At 45.1% G+C, this 12,172-nt stretch overlaps 1 protein-coding gene across 1 annotated transcript; it reads right to left on the bottom strand.

The window, feature by feature from the left end:
• Positions 1 to 4,892: 4,892 nt before the first annotated feature.
• EIF2B2 (eukaryotic translation initiation factor 2B subunit beta) lies at positions 4,893 to 11,958 on the bottom strand. The gene is made up of 8 exons (XM_027552453.1): positions 11,720 to 11,958; positions 11,495 to 11,615; positions 11,186 to 11,334; positions 10,115 to 10,278; positions 8,896 to 8,991; positions 7,834 to 7,971; positions 6,720 to 6,786; positions 4,893 to 5,446 (listed from the first exon to the last, which is right to left on the bottom strand). The coding sequence occupies exons 1-8, from the start codon at positions 11,880 to 11,882 to the stop codon at positions 5,289 to 5,291; spliced, it is 1,056 nt and encodes a 351-aa protein (XP_027408254.1). The 5' UTR covers positions 11,883 to 11,958; the 3' UTR covers positions 4,893 to 5,288.
• Between the last annotated feature and the right edge of the window lie 214 nt (positions 11,959 to 12,172).

The raw sequence follows: 12,172 nt of genomic DNA, 5'->3' as shown, positions 1-12,172 counted from the left end.
ACCATGAGTTACAGCTATGTCTTTATTATTGAAACAAAAGGTGATACTTCTACGGTCAGAATTAAGATGGCAATAGAAGCTAGTAAAGAAAGCTGAGCGCTGAAGAATTGATGCTTTTGAATTGTGGTGTTGGAGAAGACTGTTGAGTGTCCCTTGGACTGCAAGGGGATCAAACCAGTCCATCCTAAAGGAAATCAGTCCTGGGATCTCTTTGTTCATTGGAAGGACTGATGTTCAAGCTGAAGCTCCAACACTTTGGCCACCTAATGCAAAGAATTGACTCATTGGAAAAACCCCTGATGCTGGCAAAGATTGAAGGCAGGAGGAGAAGGGGATGACAGAGGATGAGATGGTTGGATGGCATCACCAAGTCGATGGATAAGAGTTTGAGCAAGAAAAAAAAAAAAAGAGTTTGAGCAAGTTCCGGGACTTGGTGATGGACAGGGAATAACTGCAGTCCATGGGGTCTCAAAGAGCCAGACATGACTGAGTGACTGAACTGAACTGAGAAGCTAGTATCAGAAAACTCAAGGCAGGAATTCCCTGGGCCGTCCAGTGGTTAGGACTGTCTCACTGGGTTTGATCCTGGCCACTCTCTCACATGCTTTCATTGGGTTTAATCCTTGGCCTGGAAACTAAAATCCCAACAAGCCATGTGGCCAAAAATAAATGAATTTTTTCTAAGAAATAAATTTGGCAAAGCTTAAAATGTAGGCTAGAAGGAAAAGGAGAGGCTGGGGAGGGGGCTAGGGCAAAGTCCAGAACCCAGGTGGGGAGGTGGAACTCCTTGAGTAGCTGAAAATGAAGAGGATCTAGCAATCAGCCATCAGAGCAAGGGAAAAGGTCAGACAGAAATCAACAGCTGGGATCTGAGCCTAACAGACAGTACAAAGAACAAGGCAGTCCAAACAGGTCAGAGCAGGAGGGGGCTCAAGGCCAAGTTCTGGAGATGTGTCGGGGGCTGAGGAAGCCATGCCAAGTGAGAACAGATGCAGCCCATCATTTCCTAGACAGAACTGACAACCAGGTTCAGCGGAAGCCTCAGGCGGGGGCCAGCACCAGCATACCTGAAGGGAGGGAAGAGCACTTTCTGGCACAAAGAACAGGCTCTCCTTACCTGTTTTCCACTGAAGCACACCCCCTTTCATCAAAATGCTTTACACAAGCAGGCTAACAATGAGAACTGACTGCTGTGTTTGCCACTGTATATCATGCCTGTCTTCACCCCTTCTCAGCTGAAATTGTTCAACACTGAGATGGCAAAATGTGGGGCTCAGCAGAGAGGAAAAGAAGGAAGCCTGGGAAACCAAAAATTTGGATAATCTGCACCAAATTCCTCCCTTCTATCCCTCCACTTATTCATTTGTTTATCATTCAGTAACCTCTAGTGAGTCCCTTCTAAACATATTGCTGCAGAAATTGTGGAGGCGATTAAAAAAAAAAGTGATCCTATCGTTTAGGACTTTTCAAGCCCTTGAATCACTTTCATCCCATGCCCGTTTGTCACAGAGCACTCAGTTTTATCAAGAAACATCTGATAAAGTTCAGGCAACCTGATCAAAGCCTGTGGAAATCTGAGTATCTATTATTTTGCAATCTATCGAGCCAGTAAGCTAGCGTGACTCAAGTAGCGGTGTGAAGCTGGATTTGGCCAGATTTTCCCTGTACAACTTGCCTGACTAAACAGTTTGCTCATATTTACTTTAAGAGCAAAGAGTATCCAAATGTGATTTAAAAAAAAAAAAAAAGGTAGTCTGGAGTTAGTCTATCATTAGTTCATCACTGCTCTTAGTTTATCATTACTTAAGTATGCTACCACCTCTCTTTTAATAGAAGTTAACTGCAGGATTTTACATATAAATTATGAATCTTGTCAACTTTTTAAGTAGCTTCCTTCTCCTCTAGGCAGGTCTTAATTCTAAATGAAAATAACATGCCTGCAAAAACACTACTGAAAGGCCCCTTCTCGTCATGACAGTACTTAATGTAAACATCAGGAGATCATCATTTCAAGTGCGGTTAGGCTTGAAAGGCAGTCCCACGTGTTGTAAAGGTTGAAAGCTTAGACCATAGCTCTTTATTAATAACAATTGCTTAGCCATTGTGCAACATCCTGGAACAACTGTTTGGTGAATGAAAGGGTAATTCAGAGCAGAGTAGACCAGATAAGAAAAACACTTCCAAACCACATTTCAAAATAGCTCCTTTGTGTCAACTGGGTCCGTGTCTGCAGAGTGGAGTTTTTGTGAGGACAGGTGGATAGTATGGAGCCTTTACAATAATGACATCCCCATCTGGTACTATCTTTATGGCAAAGCATGCTGCTGTACCAAGGTTTACATATGTGGTATCACAGAGTCAGGGAGCTCAGGGGTGGAACTGTGAGCTGGGCAGCCTTCATGAACCTAAACTGCTGCAACAGCTCACTTTGAGAAATGGCTTTCAAGCACATCTGTGAAACTTACGATCTTAGGAGTACCGGCATTTCTTTTGAGGTATCACTTTACACTTCAGTTTTTCTTGGTAGAGTATTTTTCAGAGACTTCTCTTAGGAGGCTATATTAGGAATTTCTGTTCCTTATTTGAGTTCCAGGAACTTGTGCCTTTCCTGCCCGCTGTCCAAATTGGAAGATACAAACCGTGGGAAAATGCGTCTTTACAAACTCTACGGAGTGAGTGACCTAACTTGGTTTATTTAGCATATTCAGGAAGACTTTCATGTCCATAGAATCCCTGATTAATTCTAAGCTACCACTGTTTTTAAATGAGCTTCTTCTGAGCTCTGCTGCAAAGGCAGGGGTGGGAAGCAAGTTCAAACAAAGGCTGACAGGTAGTAAGCTGACATGAACACCTCGGTGTCCCCCTGCTTAGATCAGGTTCTCCCTTCCAATATTTACTCTTCCTCAAGCAGGAAAAGGGAGAAAGAGAAATAGAAAAGCGAGGTATATAAATAGCATAGTGGGATTTACTTAATTGAAGTTCTAAAGTCTAAAGAATCCACATCCGTGCAGCTCTGTTGCAGGCACTGTAAGAGCTGGCCGCAGAGACGGAAAGCCTCTACCCTGGTAACCTTCGTCCACCTCAGGGATGCCTGGGACGGATGCTGGTGCTAATCTTAGACCCAGAGACTAAGATGCACAAAGGACAAGTATCATAACACACTTCCAGAAACAGATTTAAATTCCTTCTCTTCCTCCAGAGCACAGTCATATCCAGGCGAGCCGCTGTTAGGATGGGCGCCTTCAAAGACTGCTCGAAACGGGTAGCTACAAGCCTCTTTACCGAGAAAGCATGTGGTCTTAGATGTTTTAAGAAATAATTGACAACAAAGACCTGTGTGAGCCGGGCTCTTCTGGGTCAGAGAGCTTTCAGATCAGTCCTTTAGACTGACTCTCTTCAGTCTTGTCTTTTCCCTCTCTCAGGGAAGACAAGAGTCCAAAGGCAAAGATCTGCCCACGTCAAGCAGGATCAGAGTAGAGGCCTTTCCCTCATTGTCTACCTTCTGGCCAGTGTTTACCAAAACACAAATATCAAAATCACCTGGTAAAATCCCTTAAGATGCTCTTTAAACATGCAGATTCCTAGAACTTCCACCTTCTGCCTCATAGACACTGCTGCCAGAGGTTGACTTTGTGACAAGCATCCCCGGGCGGGGGTTCCCTTGCACACTTGGGGTATCTTGGCCCTAAGTTTGCTTTGCACCATGCTTCCCAAACATGGCATCCAGATCATCTGACCTGAGGAGGTTTTTTGAAAACATAAATCACTAAAGTAGCACACATGAAGAATAGAAACAATATCCTAAATAAATATCCTAATAAAATCTGCTTGCCAATGTTTCGTGTTAATTCTTCCAAGATTTTTATCCTGTGCATCCACATAATTTGTTTTAAGGAGCTAAGGATCATTTCATGCAGATTGCCCTGCAGCTTGTTTTTTTCCCCAGCTTGTTTTTGGTTAATAGAATATAAAATTAGACTTGCTTATAAATCTATCCCATGCATTAACACAAGGGTCACAACTCAGATGCCCATAAGGCTTCAGCAGACAATATAAATGAGTTTTGTGAACCTGGCTTGGAATTGCAGAAAACGGGGCTTCCCATTTACTAGAATTAGAAACTATCCACCTATAGTCAAATTGTTTGCATTTGGGAGTGCGGGCCCAGAGTTCACCAACTCTTCAGGAGACGGAAGAAATCTGAATTTATTTAATGTGTAACATCCAGATTTTAAAATACTGATAACTAATTCAAATTAAATACCAGATGAATCAATCAAAATGTCTTTAATCCAGACACTGATCTCCGTCACCTTTTGAAACCTCTACTGCAATGTATACATCATCAAGTAGATCACATTTATAAACCTTTCTTGTTTTTAACTAACAATATAAAATGCTATATTGCTGCACCCTTAGGCTGTGACATTACAGCTGCTACAATGGACATTCTTGCCTATGTCTTTCTGTGCTTGCAAAAATAAATCTAGAAGGTTGAAATTGCCCTGGAAAAGGTTGTATCAATTTGCAATTCTATTATTAGTACATGAGGGGGTCCTTTTCCGGGACGCTCTAAGAATATTCCCAGGACACTCTAAGCCAACCCAGAGATCAGATGCAGTAGGTCTGAGATGGAGGCTGAGATTGTATATTTTCTTAAGCTCCCAGATGATTCTGATGATCAGTGATTTTGGAACCACTGTCTTGGATTATTAACGAGTTGTTTGGGACCATTTCCAGTGAGTTATAAAGGAAATCATAAATACTTTCATCTGAATTTCTGTTTTAGGCTGTTACCTCTAATTACTGCCCTCTATGAAAACACCAAAGGGTTCTGCTGCTGCTGTTTCAGGCAGTTCAGTCGGAGCAGAACAATAAACAAACCAACTCAGGAACCTTCAAGCAGCTTTTATTGGCACGGCCTCGGAAAAGGAGTGGCAGTCTTTCTGAGCAAAAACCTGTAGCCCAGCAAGTCTTTGGTGTCGTGTTTAAAACACCACCAAGCCGGAAAGTTTAAGTTCCTGAAACAGATGCTCCAAGTCACTAAGAGGCTCCAAAATCAAGAGATCAAGCCCTGCTGGCTCTGTAAGATCCAAAAGGCAAAGAACAGTCCTGGAGATGCATCCCAATTATGGGATGACCGAAATGGCAGGAAACAGTATCAGGTTTTCTAAGGCTGACTCTTGTCCGCTCCCCCATTACAAGGAAGATGCATTTCAGTTGTGGCACAGAAATCTCCTCTCTGTTCTGTGTTTGCCTAAGCAGCTTCTGCTTAGGACGAGTGGTGGTTATAGGACGTGATCGTCAGGATGGTAGAGTTCACTCATCAGGCGGTAGATGTAGGAAGGTGCATTCCCACCAATGTTGGAGATAAACAAAGTAATGAGCTCTGGAGGGACGTAGTCAAACACGGGGCAATGGACACTGACCTTCTCCAAGATGTCCCCTGAAAGGCAATCACATGAGCTGAAGACAAAACCGAGGCTCCTGTTCTAATAAGTATCTCATGGATTCTAGGCTCAATAACACAGGGATACTTGCCACCCCAAGGAAGGGAAGCTGTAGCAAAATACAAACCAGAAGAAAAGATGTCTGATCACGATCTGCCCTGTATTTACGACTCTCCAATACCTTCCCATAGAAAGGCAAAAAAAGTTTCAAATTCGGGATTGCAGCTGTCAAGATTTGGGCCCTCCCCACTGCACTACACTCTAGTCTGTATCGCTCTCCCTCTTGCTCAGTACTCTCCAGCCACATGGTCATCTTTTTCGACCTGGCTAAGCATGTACCTAACTCAGGTCTTTTGCACCAACATCTGGAAAACTCTTTCCTTCGCTTTCATGTGGCAGGCTCTATTCCTTCAGGAATCAGCTGAAATGCCATCTCATTAAGTCCCTTTCCCAGTCTAAGGTAGTCCCCTAGTCACTTTCCATCATATCATCCATATTTTCTTCCTAAAACACTCCATGCCCTGACATATTCTTGTCTGTCTTTTGCAACATGATATAAACTCTGGGGGAGCAGGGCCCATCTGTGTTAATCACTGTTATATCCCTAGCGCCTGAAATAGTGCTGGATACACAGTGGGTGCTCAAGAGTCATAAATCTTTCTTGAAAGAATGAATGTTTGAATAAATGTTGAAGTTATTAAATTTCCAAGAAGAATAAGCACTCCAAGTACTATGTTTTGCTCCCTGAGGATGTTAAAGACCATGCAAACTGTTGATGAGGCAGCAAGCTCACTGAGCTAAGTTGCTGCCTTCAGAAGAAGACAGAGAAAAGGTCCCCAACACACAAAAGTGTCCAGGCTACAGGCAAGTTTTATAAGTAACATTTCAGAGCCTGCTTCTTTGGCAGTCACATCACCAAAATGACTCCCTGCAGCAACCAAAATCAAGTACACTTTCTGATTGGGCTGTTGCCTGTATCTCAGACAACTTGTAAAGCCAATCCCAGTCAATGCTGGGTGATCCAACCCTCCATGGCCCCCATAACTCAGCTAAAATATATTAGTTTCAGAAGAAAATGAACATGGATTAGGTCAGGTCCGCAAACACTCTAAGATGCTAAAAAGAACAGTCCCCACAAAAAGTATGACTAATAAAACACAGCCCAACAACGTTCAATTTCACTGACCACCAAAAGACCAAAACAAACATACACAAAAATCCAAAACACACCAAATGCATGTGCCATACACATTCAAGCAACTTCTCTACCTTCTGTGAAAGGCAGGACTTCTTCAGGAGCCACAAACTTGTGAAATGAATCTTCTTCATTGGGAAACTGGAAAAGGAAAAATTAGGAAGAAAAAAAGAGAGATCTGACACTTTGACTTTCAGGTATACACCCAAGAGAAATAAAAAGACATCCAGACACTTGATTACAAAGGCTTATTGCAACATTATTTACAAAAGCCAGAAGGTAGAAATAACCCAGATGCTCATCAACAGATGAATGGATGATTAAATTGTGGTATATCCATACAACAGAACATTATTCAGTCACAAAAAAGGAATAAAGTATGTGCTATAACTCAGATGAACTCCCCAAATATTTAGAAATCAGAAACAAAAGGGTCCATAATGTATGACTCCTTTTATGTGAAATATCAAAATTAGGCAAATCCATAGAGACTCAAAGCAGACTAGCAATCACTAGGAGATGGGGAGAAGAAAGAAGGGAGTGATTACTTAATGGGTACGGAGTGTTCTTCTGGGATGATGAAAAAATTCTGAAACTAAAGAGTGGTAGTTGCACAATGCTGTGAATGTACTAAATGCCACTGAACTATACATTTTAAAATGGTTAATTGTGTGTTATGTGAATTTCACTTCAATTTTTTTATGAGTAGACACCTATAGAGTCTCACCTATAGAGAGACACCTATATAGATAGGCTGTTATTTTCAAAGCAAGTAGTTTCTATCACTGGTAAAATGACTCTTTACTTAGTAACTGCTTGTGTTCAGGCTACAGAATACAGTCCCTGGAACTATGACAAATAAAAACCAATTCTGTGTTTCTAGTTTCAACTTGCTTGGCATTTTCAGAAATGGTCAGGGTGACAGGGGAGTGGTGGCAATGTAGACAAAGGGCCTTCCCCAACTACATATTATCCTGACCTTATAATTTTGACCTCCTGAAGCTGAAAGGTTGTAACTATCAATGGCTCTTCCTGGATCAAGACTACTATGGCCTTTTCCAGTCTCCACTGGGTCTAATCCACTGAGTAAATGTAGATAAAGAGAAGTCCCAGAGTGAGAAGGCTGAAGGTTAGAGTTCAAACCTATACTTTGACTTCCTTCTGTTGGCTAGAGACAGACAGACATACCTGTGGGGAAAGCTTGAACATAGGAGCACAGACGATGAGTGGGGTGGAGTGGTGTTTTGCTGCCAGTGCTAGAGTATGAGTTCCTGCCACAGCTCGCAGGGCACCGTTGGCCAGGATGGTCTTTGTGCCAATGATCACCTTTGGGACAGGAAGAAAGAAGCGAGCCATCCTGAGAACAGAGCCTTCAACAAGCCATTGGGCATGAGCACCTGAATGCTTAGCCCCCAGTCTTGGGCTTCTGCAAGGGGTGGGCGTGGGGATCACACACCAGTAGAAGGAAAGGGATTCTAGGTTCAGATCACAAGTTCTAGCAGAAAAGTGGATTTCCAAGGGAAAAATGAACACAGAAAACTGCAGTGTTTATTACTCTTAGCCCTGTCTTCCCTGGAAATCTATCTGCTACACCTCCTGAGAAGTGGGAAGCCTTTCTTCTACCATCCACCACTACCAAGCTCTCTGAGCAGAAGTGGGCAGCTCTCTTATCAGATCCCTAACATGCTGACAAGATTAGCTTAGTCCCATTTCATTTCTTTCAATCCTTTAACCAAAATGAGGTGCCTCCAAGGGAGGACAGAGAAGAAAATGACAACCCACTCCAGTACTCTTGCCCTGAGAATCCCATGGATGCCCTGAGAATCCCATGGACAGAGGAGCCCGGTAGGCTGCAGTTTATGGGGTCGCTAGGAGTCAGACAGGACTGAGCGACTTCACTTTCACTTTTCACTTTCATGCATTGGAGAAGGAAATGACAACCCATTCCAGTGTTCTTGCTTGGAGAATCCCAGGGACAAGGGAGCCTGGTGGGCTGCTGTCTATGGGGTCGCACAGAGTCGGACACAACTGAAGCAACTTAGCAGCAGCAGCAGCCAAGGGAGGAATAAAGAGGGGGGATCAACATTAGAATAAGAGATTTAAAAGGTCCACGTATGTGTTTTCAAAAGGTAACTCTTTTGAAACTCTTCTCTCTTCTTATAGATCTTGGGGCCAGGGAGGGGGGCAGATATTAATATTTTAAAGTATAATCTTCATAAATTTGACATAATATAACCCAAATACACCCACCTTGTTGACTCTTGACATAACAGCAAAAATGGCAGCATCGGTCATGACAGTTGTCTCAATACCTGCTTTGGACAAATTGACTGCCATCTCATGACCCTGCATTTGGAGACAAAGGTTGACGCTGAGAGGAAGAGCGGGAGAGAGAGAAAGAGCTTTCAAACATAACTGGATCTGGGGGACTGTGTGACACTGGCCATATCCAACATGCAACTTCCAACAAGTAACTAACTCATCTGGTAGGTGTTCTCTGGGAAGCGGCAGGAAGCCCAGGGGAAGCTAATTAATGTTTATTACTCCCCAGCAGTGCTGGGACAGGCACAGAACTGGAAATACAACTTGCTTGTGTAACTGGGCAGAGCGCACAGGACAGCTCCTGGCTCATTATTTTACAACATCCTTGCATACTTACATATTTCCTTTCTGGAGACCTATTATTTACCTGAAGACTGAGTGAGATCAGACCAAGCATCAGTCATCCCCAAGGTCATTTACCCTATGCTGACAGATAGCATATTCAAAAGCAGAGATATTACTTTGCCAACAAAGGTCCGTCTAGTCAAGGCTATGGTTTTTCCTGTGGCCATGTATGGATGTGAGAGTTGGACTGTGAAGAAGGCTGAGCCCTGAAGAATTGATGCTTTTGAACTGTGGTGTTGGAGAAGACTCTTGAGAGTCCCTTGGACTGCAAGGAGATCCAACCAGTCCATTCTGAAGGAGATCACCCCTGGGATTTCTTTGGAAGGAATGATGCTAAAGCTGAAACTCCAGTCCTTTGGCCACTTCATGCGAAGAGTTGATTCACTGGAAAAGACTCTGATGCTGGGAGGGATTGGGGGCAGGAGGAGAAGGGGACGACAGAGGATGAGATGGCTGGATGGCATCACTGACTCGATGGATGTGAGTCTGAGTGAACTCCGGGAGTTGGTGATGGACAGGGAGGCCTGGCGTGCTTCGATTCATGGGGTCGCAAAGAGTAGGACACGACTGAGCGACTAAACTGAACTGATTTCTGAAAGAATAATATTTATCTTTTCTTGGGCCAAGTAGTTCACTCAACTTCCTTAAATGAATATTTTAAGAAAGTTCACAGGATCAACAATGTAAAATTCTCTTAAATGTTTTACTCTATATCCTCAATGTTTAAATTGCATCGATTCAAAGATGGCATTATTCTCTCCTCATTTTAAATTTTTCTTAGCAGCCCCAGCAGTCCCCATACCTGACAGAAAGGTGCACACTCTGCCACAATGACATGGAACTTCCTCTTTCGGGCAGCCTCTCTGAGGAACGCCTCCACCGTGCGGGAGAAGCCGATGGTCATGATGACCTCGTTGGAGTGGATATGCTCCAGGGCCTGGGCTGCGATGTTCTCCGTTGTCCCTTCTGCGAGAAGCCAGTTTTGCATGGAAAATATGACACAGTCACGCTACAACACAGACTTGAGAGAGAACAGAAAGGGACATGTGCCCTTTTGTACACTGCCCACCTAGCAGAGCCTGGTAACACATGGTCAATGGACTAAACGTGAAATGTCCTGTTTCCTTAAAAGCCTCCCTCCATGGTTTTCTAGCTCCCAAGCTCTCAGCCTACCCTCTTGCCCTACTCATCAACTTACTCCCCTCACCCCTACCTCGCCCCAGAACTAGTTCTTTACGACTGACTTTGAAGACAATGAATTTAGGCAAGAGATGTCCCATCTAGGAAATCTGAAAGTGCTGAGAGTAGGGTAAACAGAGTTTCCCTCTAAAAGAATTCCTCCTCCAAAAGGTGGCCACAACGCCTCCACCTGACAGGGAGGACACATAAGAAAAACAGGGGAGGAATTTGGAAGAAGCAGCTCAGTGCACAGACAGACCCAGTTTCTTCCTTTCCTGGGAACACTGACCGCAATAAATATCTGGTCTCCTAGGTCACAAAAATAGGGGGGATAGAAGTGGCTTGTGTGTATGCATATGGGTATGTATATGTGTGTGTCTGTAAAATTTCAAGTTTAGTGAAAAAGGGTTTATCAACTGTGGTTTTCAGAGGTTCATCTTAAAAATAAAAGCTCTTCCCAAACAGTCTCTGCCCAGTGGATTTGCAGTAGATAAGGGGTCAGTCTGTAAGGAAATGTAGAAAGGGTTATCTTAGTCTTGCCACCTATTCCAATCGTTCTTAATCCGGATGAGGGCAAACCTATGAGAACCAGAAGACTGGTTATCTTCCATCTCTGCTTATGAACAACTTCCAGGGTCTTCTGTTCCCTCATCTGCCTGCAACTTGTCCCGTCCACCTAAGGATCAGGACTCACCCAGTTCCACCAGCAGCTCGTTAATTGCCTCAATGATGTTGGACTGGAGTTGAGCATAATGGGAACGGAAATCCTCGCTTAGGCCCCCGGATGTCAAGAGTTTGTGCAGAGACTCCTGCTGATCGCTCTCGTCGCTGCGTCCATGGAGTCTACGAAGGCAACAAGACCCAAAGGAGTTGGGGGAAGAGATGTGGTCGTTTAAGTAACGACAGCTACTCAGCTCCAACAAAGGCTCCAAGCAGGGAGAGAGAGGGGCCCGTGCAAAAAGCTTCACTGGGCCCAAGCCCCGCTCCAGGACGTGGGCCTGACCTGCCATACTCCTCCCGGATGATCCTGAGCACTCTCCGCACCATGTTGCCCACTGTGGTCTCTGAGGGTTGCGCGGCCGTCATCCTCCGGCCTTCTCTCCGGATCAGTTCCATCAGCTCCCCTACCGCCCAAAGAGAAAAGGTGAGCGCGAGAAGGCCGCGGCGTGGCTCCTGGGCGACTTTCCGCCCTGGAATCGGGATCAGAAAGGGGAGAGACCTGCCTCACCTGCATTGCTCCAGCGGTGGTCCGTGATGATGCGGCGAAGCAGTCCCAGAGTCTCCCGGGCCATGTCCTCGGAGCTGCGCCTCCCGCCGCCCCGCTTCAGCGCCTCCACGAAACTCTCGATCCTCTCGGACAGCTCCGAGCCCTTGGCGGCTGCCCCTGGCATCGCGAAAAAAGCCGCCTTGCCGGCGGTATCCACCCCGGGCAGACGTCGAGCTTGGACTTCCGGGGCAGGAGAGGTCGGCTTCCGCTCTGCTAGAAAAAACTCTCGCTTGGGAGAAGACTGGGCCACGCCCCTCGCTGCTAACTCCCGCCCCCCCGCCCCCCCGCCCCCCCGCCCCCCCCCCGCCCCCCCGCCCCCCCCCCGCCCCCCGCACCCCCCCGCCACCTGACTGAGCCAATCAGACTCTTGGAACTCGATGTGTTGCGTTTACCGCCGAGCGTCCGCGCGCCTCA

The sequence above is a fragment of the Bos indicus x Bos taurus genome, chromosome 10 (genome assembly GCF_003369695.1).
Source record: "Bos indicus x Bos taurus breed Angus x Brahman F1 hybrid chromosome 10, Bos_hybrid_MaternalHap_v2.0, whole genome shotgun sequence".
In the NCBI taxonomy this organism is placed as follows: Eukaryota; Metazoa; Chordata; class Mammalia; order Artiodactyla; family Bovidae; genus Bos; species Bos indicus x Bos taurus.
This window is presented reverse-complemented; position numbering and strand designations above follow the sequence as displayed.

Coding starts and splice junctions, on each gene's coding strand:
- EIF2B2 (XM_027552453.1), bottom strand. CDS start 11,882: ATGCCAGGGGCAGCCGCCAAGGGCTCGGAGCTGTCCGAGAGGATCGAG. Junction 11,335..11,494: donor ATCCGGGAGGAGTATGGCAG/GTCAGGCCCACG, acceptor TTGCCTTCGTAG/ACTCCATGGACGCAGCGACG. Junction 8,992..10,114: donor AGTGTGCACCTTTCTGTCAG/GTATGGGGACTG, acceptor CTCCAAATGCAG/GGTCATGAGATGGCAGTCAA.